The 13761-nt window shown below is 45.9% G+C and overlaps 1 protein-coding gene across 1 annotated transcript in view; it reads right to left on the reverse strand.

The window, feature by feature from the left end:
• LOC139418674 (phosphorylase b kinase regulatory subunit alpha, skeletal muscle isoform-like) overlaps positions 1–7145 on the reverse strand; it is a 32139-nt gene extending 24994 nt beyond the window's left edge. The window contains exons 1-4 of the mRNA XM_071168308.1: positions 6878–7145; positions 5605–5763; positions 5206–5253; positions 4744–4912 (exon numbers count right to left, since the gene is read on the reverse strand). Coding sequence (XP_071024409.1) covers positions 4744–4912; positions 5206–5253; positions 5605–5763; positions 6878–6955 — 454 coding nt within the window. The 5' untranslated portion in view covers positions 6956–7145. The remainder of the gene's footprint in view (positions 1–4743; positions 4913–5205; positions 5254–5604; positions 5764–6877) is intronic.
• Positions 7146–13761: the final 6616 nt, after the last annotated feature.

Here is a 13761-nt window from a genome sequence, read left to right on the forward strand (position 1 = left end):
AGCTCCACAGCATACGACAGCTCGAGGAGAGAATACTACAACGCGCGCAAGCTCATATTTATTTATTAAAGAGAAACAAATGTGAGCTAATTAGTTGTTGAGAGGAAAGGAACATGTTTGATTTAATATTGAGCTTAATGGCAACTATTTTACAACTGGGATTTGTTATATGGCTTTTAGACAGGAAATGCGCAATTGCGCATCATCCATTGCAAGTGCATATAGAGTTGCAGGCTACAACTGCATCGTTTGTTTTTAGGACATTGCATTTACTGTTAGATTAATACATGACTACTAGCAGTGGGTAATATATTTAGTGTTAGAGATCTAGCTAATGTGTTTTGAGTTACCCCCCCTCTCTCTCTCACTCACCCCCTTTCTTTATGCGATATGTTATGCAGAAAAATATGCTGGTAGGACAAGGCTATGTATGTTTGTGCACATGAAAGTCAGTGATGTATGCTTACTATAGGTTAATGTGTCACACCCTGGTCAAAGTATTTTGTGTTTATCTTTATTTATTTGGTCAGGCCAGGGTGTGGCATGGGTTTTTGTATGTGGTGTGTATTTATGGGGATTGTAGCTAGTGGGGTGTTCTAGCTAAGTCTATGGCTGTCTGAAGTGGTTCTCAATCAGAGGCAGGTGTTTATCGTTGTCTCTGATTGGGAACCATATTTAGGCAGCCATATTCTTTGAGTTTGTCGTGGGTGATTGTCCTTAGTGTTAGTTTGCACCAGTTTAGGCTGTTTCGGTTTTCATTACGTTTATTATTTTGTAGTGTTTGTATTTTTGATTCGTGTTTTACGTTTGTTTAATAAACATGGATCGCAATCTACACGCCGCATTTTGGTCCGACTCTCCTTCGCATCAAGAAAACCGTTACAGAATCACCCACCACAAAGGGACCAAGCAGCGTGTCAACAGGCAAGAACAGCCCAAAGTGGAGTACAGTATGGACTATACTTCTTGGGAGGAGATAGACAGGTGGGCGGTCGACCCAGGGAGAGTGCCGGAGCCCGCCTGGGATTCGATGGAGCAGTGCGCGGAAGGATATAGGAGAATGGAGTTTGCGAAGCAAGCAAGGCGGCGCGGACGGAGGCCCCATAGTCAGCCCCAAAAATTTCTTGGGGGGGGGCTCAGGGAGAGTGTGGCAGAGTCAGGAGCCAGACCTGAGCCAACTCTCCCTGTTTATCGTGAGGAGCCAAGGAGGAGACCAGAACCAGAGCCGGTGTTGGAGGTGAGCGAAACAGAGACTGTGAAGGAGTTAATGGGGAAATTGGAGGAGAGAGAAATGAGGGAGTTGCTGTGTTGGTGTTTTAAACATGGAATTCGCCCGACGGAGCGTGTCGGGGATTTGATGGCACCTGGGTCAGCGCTCCATACTCGTCCTGAGGTGCGTGTTAGTCGGCTGGTGAAGATGGTGCCAGTCTCACGTACCAGGCCTCCTGTGCACCTCCCTAGCCTTGCACGTCCTGTGCCAGCACCGCTCTCAAGATCTCCAGTACGCCTTCACGGTCTAACCCATCCTGTGCCACCTCCACACCCCAGCCCTCCGGTAGCAGCTCCCCGCACCAGGCTTCCTGTGCGTGTCCTCGGCCCAGTACCACCAGTGCCAGCACCACGCATCAGGCCTACATTGCGCCTCGCCTGTCCAGCGCTGTCGGAGCCCTCCTCCTCTCCAGCGCTGTCGGAGTCTCCCGCCTGTTTAGCGCTGTTAGAGCCTTCCTTCTCTACAGCGCTGCCGGAGTCTCCCGCCTGTTCAGAACTGCCAGTTAGCATAGAGCTGCCAGTTAGCATAGAGCTGCCAGTTAGCATAGAGCTGCCAGTTAGCATAGAGCTGCCAGTTAGCATAGAGCTGCCAGTTAGCTTAGAGCTGCCAGTTAGCAAGGAGCTGCCAGTCTGCAAGGAGCTGCCAGTCTGCATGGAGCTGCCAGTCTGCATGGAGCTGCCAGTCTGCATGGAGCTGCCAGTCTGCATGGAGCTGCCAGTCTGCAAGGAGCCGCCAGAGCTGCCTGTCTGCAGGATGCCGCCAAAGCTGCCAGTCTGCAAGGAGCCGCCAGAGCTGCCAGTCTGCAAGGAGCCGCCAGAGCTGCCAGTTAGCATGGAGCAGCCAGGGCCGCCAGTCAGCATGGAGCAGCCAGGGCCGCCAGTCAGCATGGAGCAGCCAGGGCCGCCAGTCAGCATGGAGCAGCCAGGGCCGCCAGTCAGCATGGAGCAGCCAGTCAGCATGGAGCAGCCAGTCAGCATGGAGCAGCCAGAGCAGCCAGTCAGCATGGAGCAGCCAGAGCAGCCAGTCAGCATGGAGCAGCCAGAGCTGCCAGTCAGCATGGAGCAGCCAGTCAGCATGGAGCAGCCAGAGCTGCCAGTCAGCATGGAGCAGCCAGTCAGCATGGAGCAGCCAGAGCTACCAGTCATCATGGAGCAGCCAGTCAGCATGGAGCAGCCAGAGCTGCCAGTCGACCAGACTCTTCCAGATCTGCCAGTCGACCAGACTCTTCCAGATCTGCCAGTCGACCAGACTCTTCCAGATCTGCCAGTCGACCAGACTCTTCCAGATCTGCCAGTCGACCAGACTCTTCCAGATCTGCCAGTCGACCAGACTCTTCCAGATCTGCCAGTCGACCAGACTCTTCCAGATCTGCCAGTCGACCAGACTCTTCCAGATCTGCCAGTCAGCCAGGATCTGCCGAAACCACCAGCCAGCCAGGTAGATTCATCAACCTGCCTGAGCTTCCTCTCACTCCTGAGCTTCCTCTCACTCCTGAGCTTCCCCTCAGTCCCGAGCTGCCTCAGTCCCGAGCTGCCCCTCAGTCCCGATCTGCTCCTCAGTCCAGTGGGGTTCTGGGTGAGGACTACTAGGCCATGGTCGGCGGCGAGGGTGGACTATCCAGGGACGCGAGGAGAAGGGACTAAGACATTGATTGAGTGGGGTCCACGTCCCGCGCCGGAGCCGCCACCATGGACAGACGCCCACCCGGACCCTCCCTATTGTTTTGAGGTGCGTTCGGGAGTCCGCACCTTAGGGGGGGGGTTCTGTCACACCCTGGTCAAAGTATTTTGTGTTTATCTTTATTTATTTGGTCAGGCCAGGGTGTGGCATGGGTTTTTGTATGTGGTGTGTATTTATGGGGATTGTAGCTAGTGGGGTGTTCTAGCTAAGTCTATGGCTGTCTGAAGTGGTTCTCAATCAGAGGCAGGTGTTTATCGTTGTCTCTGATTGGGAACCATATTTAGGCAGCCATATTCTTTGAGTTTGTCGTGGGTGATTGTCCTTAGTGTCCTTAGTGTTAGTTTGCACCAGTTTAGGCTGTTTCGGTTTTCATTACGTTTATTATTTTGTAGTGTTTGTATTTTTGATTCGTGTTTTACGTTTGTTTAATAAACATGGATCGCAATCTACACGCCGCATTTTGGTCCGACTCTCCTTCGCATCAAGAAAACCGTTACGTAATGAGGCAATACAAATGTAACGTGACTAAAACGAAAGGGCATTTCATTGACTAAAATGGCCCACTGTTTTCGAAAGGTTGACAATAACTACACTAAATCATTATTCAACTGACAAAAAAATGTGACTAAGACTAAACTAAATCTACAAAATGAACACTGGAACATTGACCAACAGAGCATCTTTGAATAGACCTCTTCGTGTACACCTAATAACAACAAACAAGTGTTTAAAAAAAATGTTTTAATCTTCTGTATATAAAGTGTAATATTGGGATGTAAACCCAAACTTAAACACATTTAACTCAATATCTGACATGGGACAGGTGCCTTCTTCAATTTGAACCAAAACCATGTGTGTGTGTAGTGTATACTTTTGATACCATGAAGATTTGTAAGACTACCAAAAAACACCCTGTGTGACCCTGTTTTAGCCCATTGTGACGCAGGGGGTGAACACTATTTGCCAGCTAACACTATTTGGCATGACAGGAACCTGACACATTTTCAATATCTTTGGGTGCAAATCAGGGGAGAATGACTGCCCCCTGTATTGAAACCACAGAAGTTCCCAGGCCGACCGCGGTACTGCAGGCATTGTTAGCCGAAAACAGGATACACAATTATAGGAATGGAAAAATGGCAATCTTTGTACAGTCAATTCTGTTTTTCATGTGTTTTGTATCATATTTATACAACAGCTGAAGAAACTAACACTTTAAAAGTGTGAAAATGTTATGTGATATGTAATGGTTGCTGGTTGAAAATTCAATCTTCACAGGACTTTCGCATCAACAGGTTTTCCATGAGTGAAATTTTGGCTTGCCAGGTGACATCACCAGGTGGTATAAGTTAATACACCAATAACAAAGAGAGTTCGAAACCTCTCTGCCAATAACAGCTCATTTCCAGGTTACATATCCCTCCCATTAGGCCCCTCTATGTTGGTGGATTGATCCACATTGTGGTTAATGCACTGCTTTGGCGCCCTACCCCTCCCCACTCAGATCAGTCCCAGACAGTCTTGCAAAATTACTGCTTGAATTCGTTTTTGGGGCTAAAATCTGTTTTTGGAGCTTTTTGACAATTTTAATGCGAAACTATGACAGCAAGGTACTTAATCGTTACCCAGAAACAATTTGATATTTATATTTTTTTGTTTGTTGCTGCACTGGGCCTTTAAATGCAGAAAATGCTGGAGGGGGGAAGACCCCCAGACCCTGTGCTGAAATGCGTCCACGCCATTGCTAAAATCATGCCGATGCCACTGGGGCACACAGTGGAGTATGAGTTTACCTGATGCAGTCATCTGGGCCAGGAAGAGCAGGAATATGGAGGTGGCATCCACCTGCAGGTGACCCCACTCATCGTCTCCCACCACCGTGGCAGTTGTCTGGGAATCATACTTGGCGTGCAGGCAGTCAGATTTGTTCTTGCTGTATTTAAACTTCTCCACTTTGTCAATCTGAGAAAAATGGAACAACCACAAACACCAGGACTTAAGACCAGTTCATTTGAGGTCAATAGAAAAAAATGCAGTTTGTAGGCTAATCCTAAAAGAGAAGCCACAGGTCATATTCTGTCATCTGTGTACAGTATGTTGATCTATCGACATGTTTATTTCAAACAGTGACCTTTCCTTTGATCTCCTTTGCTCGATTAGAAATTAACCACCACAGCATGCAAGCTGAAGTGTGATTAAACTCTTTCCATGGCCCACATTCACAACTGTGAATGGCACAATCCTTGCCTGCATACCTGCCTCATCATACACTGCAGCAGGCTCCTCATGAGTTTAACAACATTCTGTGGAGAGATAGAGGGAGAGATAGTCAGCACCCAGTCTCAACTATGACCTTCAACCTCCCCCATCAGCCAGCAGAATCAGAGTAACCTGAAACCCGTCCCCAGCGTAATGGCCTGCCCCCTGGCATTTCCATGTGGGAACAGACACACACACACTGACCTATCATGGGCCGTACCAATTTAGGTCTATTTACAGCTGCTAAATCCCTATGCCAAGGACAGACGTGAAGATAATTATAGGGGTTACTGTCAGCCAAGTATTAGAAAAGATATACTTGCGTTACTCCCATTCAAACTTTTTAAAAACAATACTGGTTTGAGACAGACAGGTAACTGGAAGGGCCCTCCCACCTGTTCCAGCTCGTAGGCCTTCGCCTTGTCCTCATCTCGGTCAGCATTCTTGCGGTAGGCCAGGCTGAGGGCCCACACAGACAGGATGCCGTAAACATTGTCCCGGACCCAGGCATGGTGGTTCTCCGGGTCCCCTGGGAGAAGCCCCGTCACCGGATCCTGGTCATAAGAGGAACACATCATCACATTCAGTAACACTGGACATACACAGATACATGGTGATTACATGCATACATACATACATACATACATACATACTTAACATGAATGTTTACACACAATATCACCCATGTGTAAGCATTCACATGCAATTATAATCATAATAATAATCAAACTAATAGTAATCATTGAGATTTTATTTCTTCCTATGATTTCAATTGATTGTAAATCAAAATCCACTATCATTTACACACAATCAGACAGTCATAGTGAATGAATTCTAACCGCCGTTTATGTTGACTGATGTGACAAATTATGAATTGTTCCAATAGGCAAGCAGTGCAGTTTAAAATACAAATTATATTTGTAAATTGTTATTTCAGTTTCTGTTTGGTAGTTAGTAATTAGGCCTAGCGGGGCCTCAGATTTCCGTCATATGGATTCTGGAGAGGGCGTTTTTTAGATCAGTGTAGAACCTCAATAAAAATTCATTTTGGAGTTGGGAGTCCTTTTAAAAAGTCCCTAGAACTGAGCCTCTCATTCCGTCTACATATAAATGATCCCAGGGAATACCCCAGACCCACTAAGCAAGGGGACTGGAATTGGTCAAGCTCGCAGTTTAATATACTTATAAAATCTTCTTTCCCTAAAAGCATGATGGTCATTACTTTTTTATATGAAAGAGGAGGTTAACTTGGCCCCAGACAATCGATCTGAGATTGACTTAAAGACAGCTCTACTCAAATACTATCTTTTGGTATTTTTTTTTTCATTAGTCCATTGTTGATACAGTCCCAAAATGTTTTGCATGTCAGCAGTCAAGTTTTTAAGATATTGGACTTTCTAGAAGCAAAGTGTCATCGATCACATCCTCATGAGGCCAATATCTTGAAAACTTGACTGCTGTCATGCAAACACATTTTGGGACTGTATCAACAGTTGACTAATGAAAAACAAGACCAAAATATAGTTTTTTAGAGGAGTTTTCCTTTAAGTGTCAGTCATGGGATTATTATTTGTTGCTTTACATGAGCTGAACATGGGTAAATAAGTACTACACATACAGCATGTCAAGGGTAACCTATTGTCATAAATAGGCCCACACTGCACTCACCTGGTGACGTAGTATTGTTTTCGTAACCACCCGTGCATAATTGTCGAGTTTCACCCCAGAGTTACTACGGCTCCTCATGATGTTGCTTGATGTTTTGCTTGAATTTCAGCCCTCAAACCTCGCTGACATTCTCTCTAATACAGCTTGTTATGTAGTTGCACCATCGGATGAGAACATGAGAGGGAAGCAAATGTCAAAGTCTAGGCGGGTGCGTTCTGCTCACAGTATCTGTTACACTGCCCATGGCTGCTCACAGACCAGTTGGTTTGTATTTTCTGTGTGCAGTAGGCCTATACCCAGTGTACAGTTGACTAGCATCTTCTAAAGAACAACGTAACAATGTCATTAGATGGAGTTGTCATAAACTATAACATCAAGTTAAATATAAAGTTATTAATGCTAAGTTATAAAGTTTTGAAAGTGTGTATATATATATATATATATATATATATATATTCATACAAATAAAGCTATAACCAAAAAGTCTACAAAATGTGGAAATATATATATACCATCAATATGAGCAGTCAATGTGTCACGTCTGCTCCTCCCCTCCGGCAGACAACATCGCCAGAGTACTAACCACCGGTCCTGGGATTCATCATTACGCACACCTGGAACTCATCATTACGCGCACCTGTGAATCATTATGATTCACACCTGGACTTCATTACCTTCATCTTTTCCTCCCCTTTATATGTCACTCTCCCAGGTTCACTTACCAGATGGTATTGTTCTTGTGTATCGGTGGTCTGCCTTATGTTAGTGGCGTGTTCTTGGTTTTGTTGTTTTATTAAAACGTTTCACCTGCTTCTGACTTCACTGCCGCATCATTACAGAATACCAACTAAAAATATGGAAGCAGCAGGGCAACCGGACATCTCCCAGATGATCAATGAACAAGACAACCTTCTTTGTAAACACCATGATCAACTGGGGATGGCCATGGAAAAGATTCTCCGCAGTCTACAACGTCTCAACAGTGGAGGATATTCTAGAGCCAGTCTACCCAACAAGTCAGGCCATTCAGCAACCCCGCTCAGGTCAGAGATGCCATCCAAATGCCGTGGCTTCTTCCCTCAGTGCTCCTTCTATTTCGCACATCAGATGGGAGCTCCCACCACCGAGACGTCTACGGTTGCCACAGTTATTTCTTTGCTGACTGGGCGGGCATTGGAATGGCCTACGGCCGTCTAGGGGGCGGGGGGAGCTTGAGTCTTATGAGGGTTTCATGGCTCTGTTTTAATTGTATTTCCGATCATCCCGCGGAGAGGGAGGTAAGCGTCTGCTCCAGCAGGGGAATCAGACGGCTGCTGAGTATGCGCTTACCTTCTGGACAGTAGCATCTTCCGGTGGATGGAATGAGTCGGCGCTCAGCACTTTATTTAGAAGAGGTCTGCGAGAGGAGGTCCAGACGGAACTGGCCTGCCGAGATGACAACCTCACTCTGGACACGGTCATTGCGATGGCCGTCTGGTTAACGGGAGCGTTGGCATCTACATCGCTTCTCTCCCTCCTTTGGCGAGTGTTTGGGCTCAGAGCCTGAACCCATGGCTGTAGGGGTCACACGTCTTCCCACGGCGGAACGCCGCAGACTGAGGCAGCTGGGGCTCTGTCTGTACTGTGGCCAGGGAGGGCACAAGCGCCAGCGGTGTCCATTACTTCAGAATCCGGGATACTCTAGAGCAGAGGGATGGTCATGTGATGTTACATCACCTGGACCAGGAGTGAGTATTCCATCTACTGCTCTTCCTGTTAGACTCTTTTAGGTTCCCATCACTCTGGCTGACTGTCCCTCATGCCCTGTGTCTACAGCTTTAGTGGAGTCCGGCGCCACAGAACTTTATGGATCAGACCCATCCCTCCTCAATATTACCTGCTCTCCTCTCAATCAAATGTATTTATAAAGCCCTTCTTACATCAGCTGATGTCAAAGTGCTGAACAGAAACCCAGCCTAAACCCCAAACGGCAAGCAATGCAGATGTAAAAGCACGGTGGCTAGGAGAAACTCCCTAAAAAGTCCAGAACCTAGGAAGAAACCTAGCGACGAACCAGGCTCTCCTTTTCCGGTTCAAGGTCTAGACTGTTGGCCTCTAGGATTCGGAACCATCACACACATCTCCCACCACTCACCCTCACTGTGGAGCCCAATCATCAGGAAAACATCCCCTTCATCACCAGTTTACAAGATCATCCTCGGCCTACCTTGGCTTCAACGCCATAACCCTACGATCTCATGGTCGAGGATGAGAATCACCGACTGGTCACCTGAATGTCAGTAGACCTGCTTTCCTGTCCCTTGTGGTTCCACGTTGGTTTAGAGTCCTGTGGTTGCCCTCCAGCCCAACAGATCCTGATACTCCTACGGGATAAGGCAGGCATTCTCCAAGACCTGCGCTACCTGTCTTCCTCCTCATCGCCCTGGGATTGTGCCATTGACCTGTTTTCCGGTGCTACACCGCCGCGCAAACACATCTACCCTCTGTCAGTGGCTGAGACCCAGGCCATGGAGGACTACATTCAAGAGGCGCTCCAACAGGGTTTCATCTGCAGGTCCACATCCCCTGCGCCGGCTGGCTTCTTATTCATTGCCAAGGAGGGAGGATTACGCCCTTGTATTGATTGCCGTGGACTCATTGACATCCCCACGAAGTATCGGTACCCTCTCCCGCTGGTGCCCTCAAGCAGCTCTGCGGGGCCCAGTTCTTCACCAAACTGGACCTGCGGCGTGCCTACAATCTCATTCGCATCCAGGAGGGGGATGAGTGAAAGATGGGGTTCGGCACGATGTCTGGTCACTATGAGTACTTGGTTATGCCCTTTGGCTTAGCCAATGCTCCGTCAGTGTTCCAGGCATTCGTCAACGAGGTGTTCAGGGACAGGCTCTGACGTCAGGTGACTGTACATCGACGACATCCTGATCTTCTCCACCAACCTGGAGGATCACATCACTCACGTTTGAGCAGTCCTGAAACGCCTCTTGTCTAATCACCTGTTCGTCAAGGCGGAGAAGTGCCAATTACATCAGAGGGCTGTCTCCTTGGGCTACCAAATCAGCCCGCAGGGAGTGAGGATGGAGGACAAGGTAGATACGGTAAGGTCATGGCCAGGCCCAACCACCAAGGGGTTCCACAATTTCTGGGGTTTGCCAACTTTTACTGCCGCTTCATCAGGAATTTCAGTACCGTTGCTGCCCCTCTCACCTAGGTTGCTTTGGTCTCCAGCAGCCGACAAGGCCTTTCGTCTCAAGGGGCGTTTCACCTCCGCCCCCTTACTAAAACACCCAGATCCCACACTCCCTTTTGTGGTTGAGGTAGACTCATCGGAGGTGGGTGTGGAGGCAGTTTTGTCAAAGACAGGGGGACACATTAAAATGTGTATCCAAGAAACTGTCCCCCGCAGAGAGGAAGTACATTGGCCATCGTGAGCTCTTGGTGGTGAAGTTGGCATCAGGAGTGGTGACACTGGCTGGAGGGTACCAAGGAACCATTTGTCATCCTCACGACCATTGGAACTTTGAGTACATACGGACAGGGAGGAGACCGAATAGGCGCCAAGCCAGATGGGCCCTCTTCACCAGGTTCGACTTCCCGCTGACCTATCGCCCAGGTTCTAAGAACATCAAGGCTGATGCCCTGTCCCGTATCTACGATTCAGGAGAGGCTCCTGTCCAGAGGGCACCCATAATCTCATCCTCCCGAGTCGTGAGTCCAGTGGTTTGGGACGTAGATGTGGACATCCGCCAGGCTCTAGCGGGAGCCTGCACCCCGGAATTGTCCTTCCGTGCACATCTACGTTCCCACAGGGATAAGGGATCGGTTGCTGACCTGGGCACACACAGCTGTCGTCAATGGCACCATCCATTCCATCACTGAGAAATACTTGTGGCCCACCTTGGTGCAAGATGTTATGCTGTATGTCAACTCCTGTTCCGTGTGTGCTCAAACCAAGTCCCCCTGGAATCTCCTGCCGCTTCCCGTGCCTCAGCGACCTTGGTCCCATCTGTCATTGACTTTGTTACTGATCTTCCCCCTTCTGATGGTTTCACCACCATTCTGGTGGTGGAGTGATTCTCCAAGTCATGTAGTTTAATCCCTCTTCCTGGTCTTCCCACTGCTCCCCACTGTCACATCTGATCCTGCTCCTTCCCTCAATTCGGACGGCATAGCCAGAGTACTAACCACCGGTCCTGGGATTCACCATTATGTGCACCTGAACTCCATTACCTTCATCTTTTCCTCCCCTTTATGTCACTCTCCCAGGTTCACTCACCAGTTGGTATTGTTTTTGTGTATCTGCGTTCTGCCTTATGTTAGTGTCTTTCTTGGTTTTGTTTTATTAAAACGTTTCACCTGCTTCCGACTCACCGCCCCAACACAATGAATAAACAATAAGATCAAAATTAGCAGAAGCTTTTTATTTTTGGAGCTTTTAGTTTGTCTTCTCTTGTTTAACAAGGTGGGCAGGCAGAGTACATTGACTTCTTTACACTCTCCTCTTATGAAAATATTTCACCATTGCTTTAATTTGTGAGCAAATCTTTGGTGTGCTATTTAAAAAAATATAGTCTCTTGCCTCTTGATAATAGCATTTCTTGCTTACACCCTTTGCATACATTGCATACTACATATTACAAGTAAACACGATAGGATGTTATACTGTACATGGACATTTATGCAATGTTGACTGGTGATCATTGTTTCAGGCTCTTGATGTATTATACAAATGTAAGTTAACGTGCTTTTAATGTACATGTGAGTTGACTATACCTTAAATAGAGAACCACTCCATTGAATTTGTTTAAATCCCTGACCTAATTCTATTTTACAATGACGGCCTACCCCAGCCAAGCCCTAACACTGGGCCAATTGTGCACCACCCTATGGGACTCCCAATCACGGCTAGCCTGGAATCGAACCAGGGTCTGTAGTGAAGCCTCTAGCACTGAGATGCAGTGCCTTAGACCGCTGCGCCACTCAGACAACAACACAGAGTTAAACATGGAGTAAACAATAAACAAGTCAATAACACAGTAGAAAAAAAATAGAAAAAAGAAAAAAGAAAAAAAAGAGTCTATATACATTGTGTGCAAAAGGCATGAGGAGGTAGGCGAATAATTACAATTTAGCAGATTAACACTGGAGTGATAAATGATCAGATGGTCATGTGCAGGTAGAGATACTGGTGTGCAAAAGAGCAGAAAAGTAAATAAATAAAAACAGTATGGGGATGAGGTAGGTAAATTAGGTGGGCTATTTACCGATGGACTATGTACAGCTGCAGTGATCGGTTAGCTGCTCAGATAGCAGATGTTTCAAGTTGGTGAGGATGATGTTGATGTGGATTCACTGTCAATGTCTTCATTTTCACCGTTAATCTATACATTTTCAGACGATGCAAGTCAGAGCAACAATCTTTTGGATCCTTTCAGCTTCTTGTGGATAGCAAAGCAGAGACCTATCTGGTGCTAAAGAAGTAGCAGTAGCAGTAGTGTGTTTAAGGTTGAACCGTCATGCTGACAATGAGTCTGTAGATGCTACAAAGTCAGTCTTGGTGTTATTTGAAACCTTACCGTGTGCTTTGAAATATGAGTAGTGTTAAGAATACAATTTCTTTACATTAATTTATGGATAATAAAACATATAAAGTAAATATCTCAAAAGTACCCTTTTTGGTTTTGCTAATTTTTAAACATTGTTTTAAACAATATACTCTACAAGTACATCACATTTCCAGAGTGGGCTCTCTGCTACTTTTGAAGTTATTTTTCATTTTATGAGCACCACCAACAGAGTGAATCAGAAAATGGATTCAAAGGGAACTTCCTCTGCTGGTGGTTGATTATATATATATATATATTATGACCTATAATGCCAAATGATATGTATAACATGGGTCATATCTTCAAATGTACCAGAGAGCCCACTCTGGAAATTGTATGTACTTATAGAGTATATTGTTAAACACATGTCTAAAAATGAACAACATCAAAAATTGTACTTTTGAGATATTTACATTTAAATGGTTAATTATCCCTAAATGTATGTAAAATGAAATTGTATTATTAATATAAACACTTCTCATATTTCAGAGCACATGGTAAGGTTTCAAATGTCACCAAGACTGGCTTCATCTACAGACTCATCATTGTAGTGTCTTAAAGAAGGTCCAGGTAAAGCCAAAATGTCACACATTTTCCAAATGTAATTAATTATTTATCCATTTATTTAAAGGACCTTTCTATGTATTTTATTTCAGGAAGATCCAAAACATCTTACATATATTTGGGTCATCCTGGCATGGAATAACCCAATAACCCTCAAGTGAGTCCAAATCACTTGAGTGTTTCTTTTTCTTTTGGCCCCTAATATGAAAAGTTCAATCAAAGTAGATCTTGCGTCAGCAGAATCATGCATTTAACACAAAAAAGCAAAAATATAAACAGCTACCACATATTGTGTTCCTAAATGTAGCTGTAAATCCCCACTGGGCACAGACGCCATCTATTCCACATTGGTTCAACGTCATTTCATTGAAATGACGTGGAAACAACGTTGATTCAACCAGTGTGTGCCCAGTGGGACTTCTCATAGCTTAATCTTTGGTGGAGCAGTGGCAGGGGAAAGAGAGATTTACGTGTTAAGAACTGGGATTATGAGTTGTGCCATGCAGCTTCCACTCATTATTCAGAATTAGTCATAAATATTCATAATAGCCCCAGGACCAGAAACAATGTAGCCATAGGGAATACAAATATCCATAGGGTGACATAGAGGATGTAATTCATGACCCGTGTTGTGACATGTTTGGATGTTTTGTCATACTAATAAATAACACAATAATTTTGGGAAGTTTTTAGGTCTCCATGCACAGACTTTTATAC

This window comes from Oncorhynchus clarkii, chromosome 10 (genome assembly GCF_045791955.1).
Source record: "Oncorhynchus clarkii lewisi isolate Uvic-CL-2024 chromosome 10, UVic_Ocla_1.0, whole genome shotgun sequence".
Classification (NCBI taxonomy): domain Eukaryota; kingdom Metazoa; phylum Chordata; class Actinopteri; order Salmoniformes; family Salmonidae; genus Oncorhynchus; species Oncorhynchus clarkii.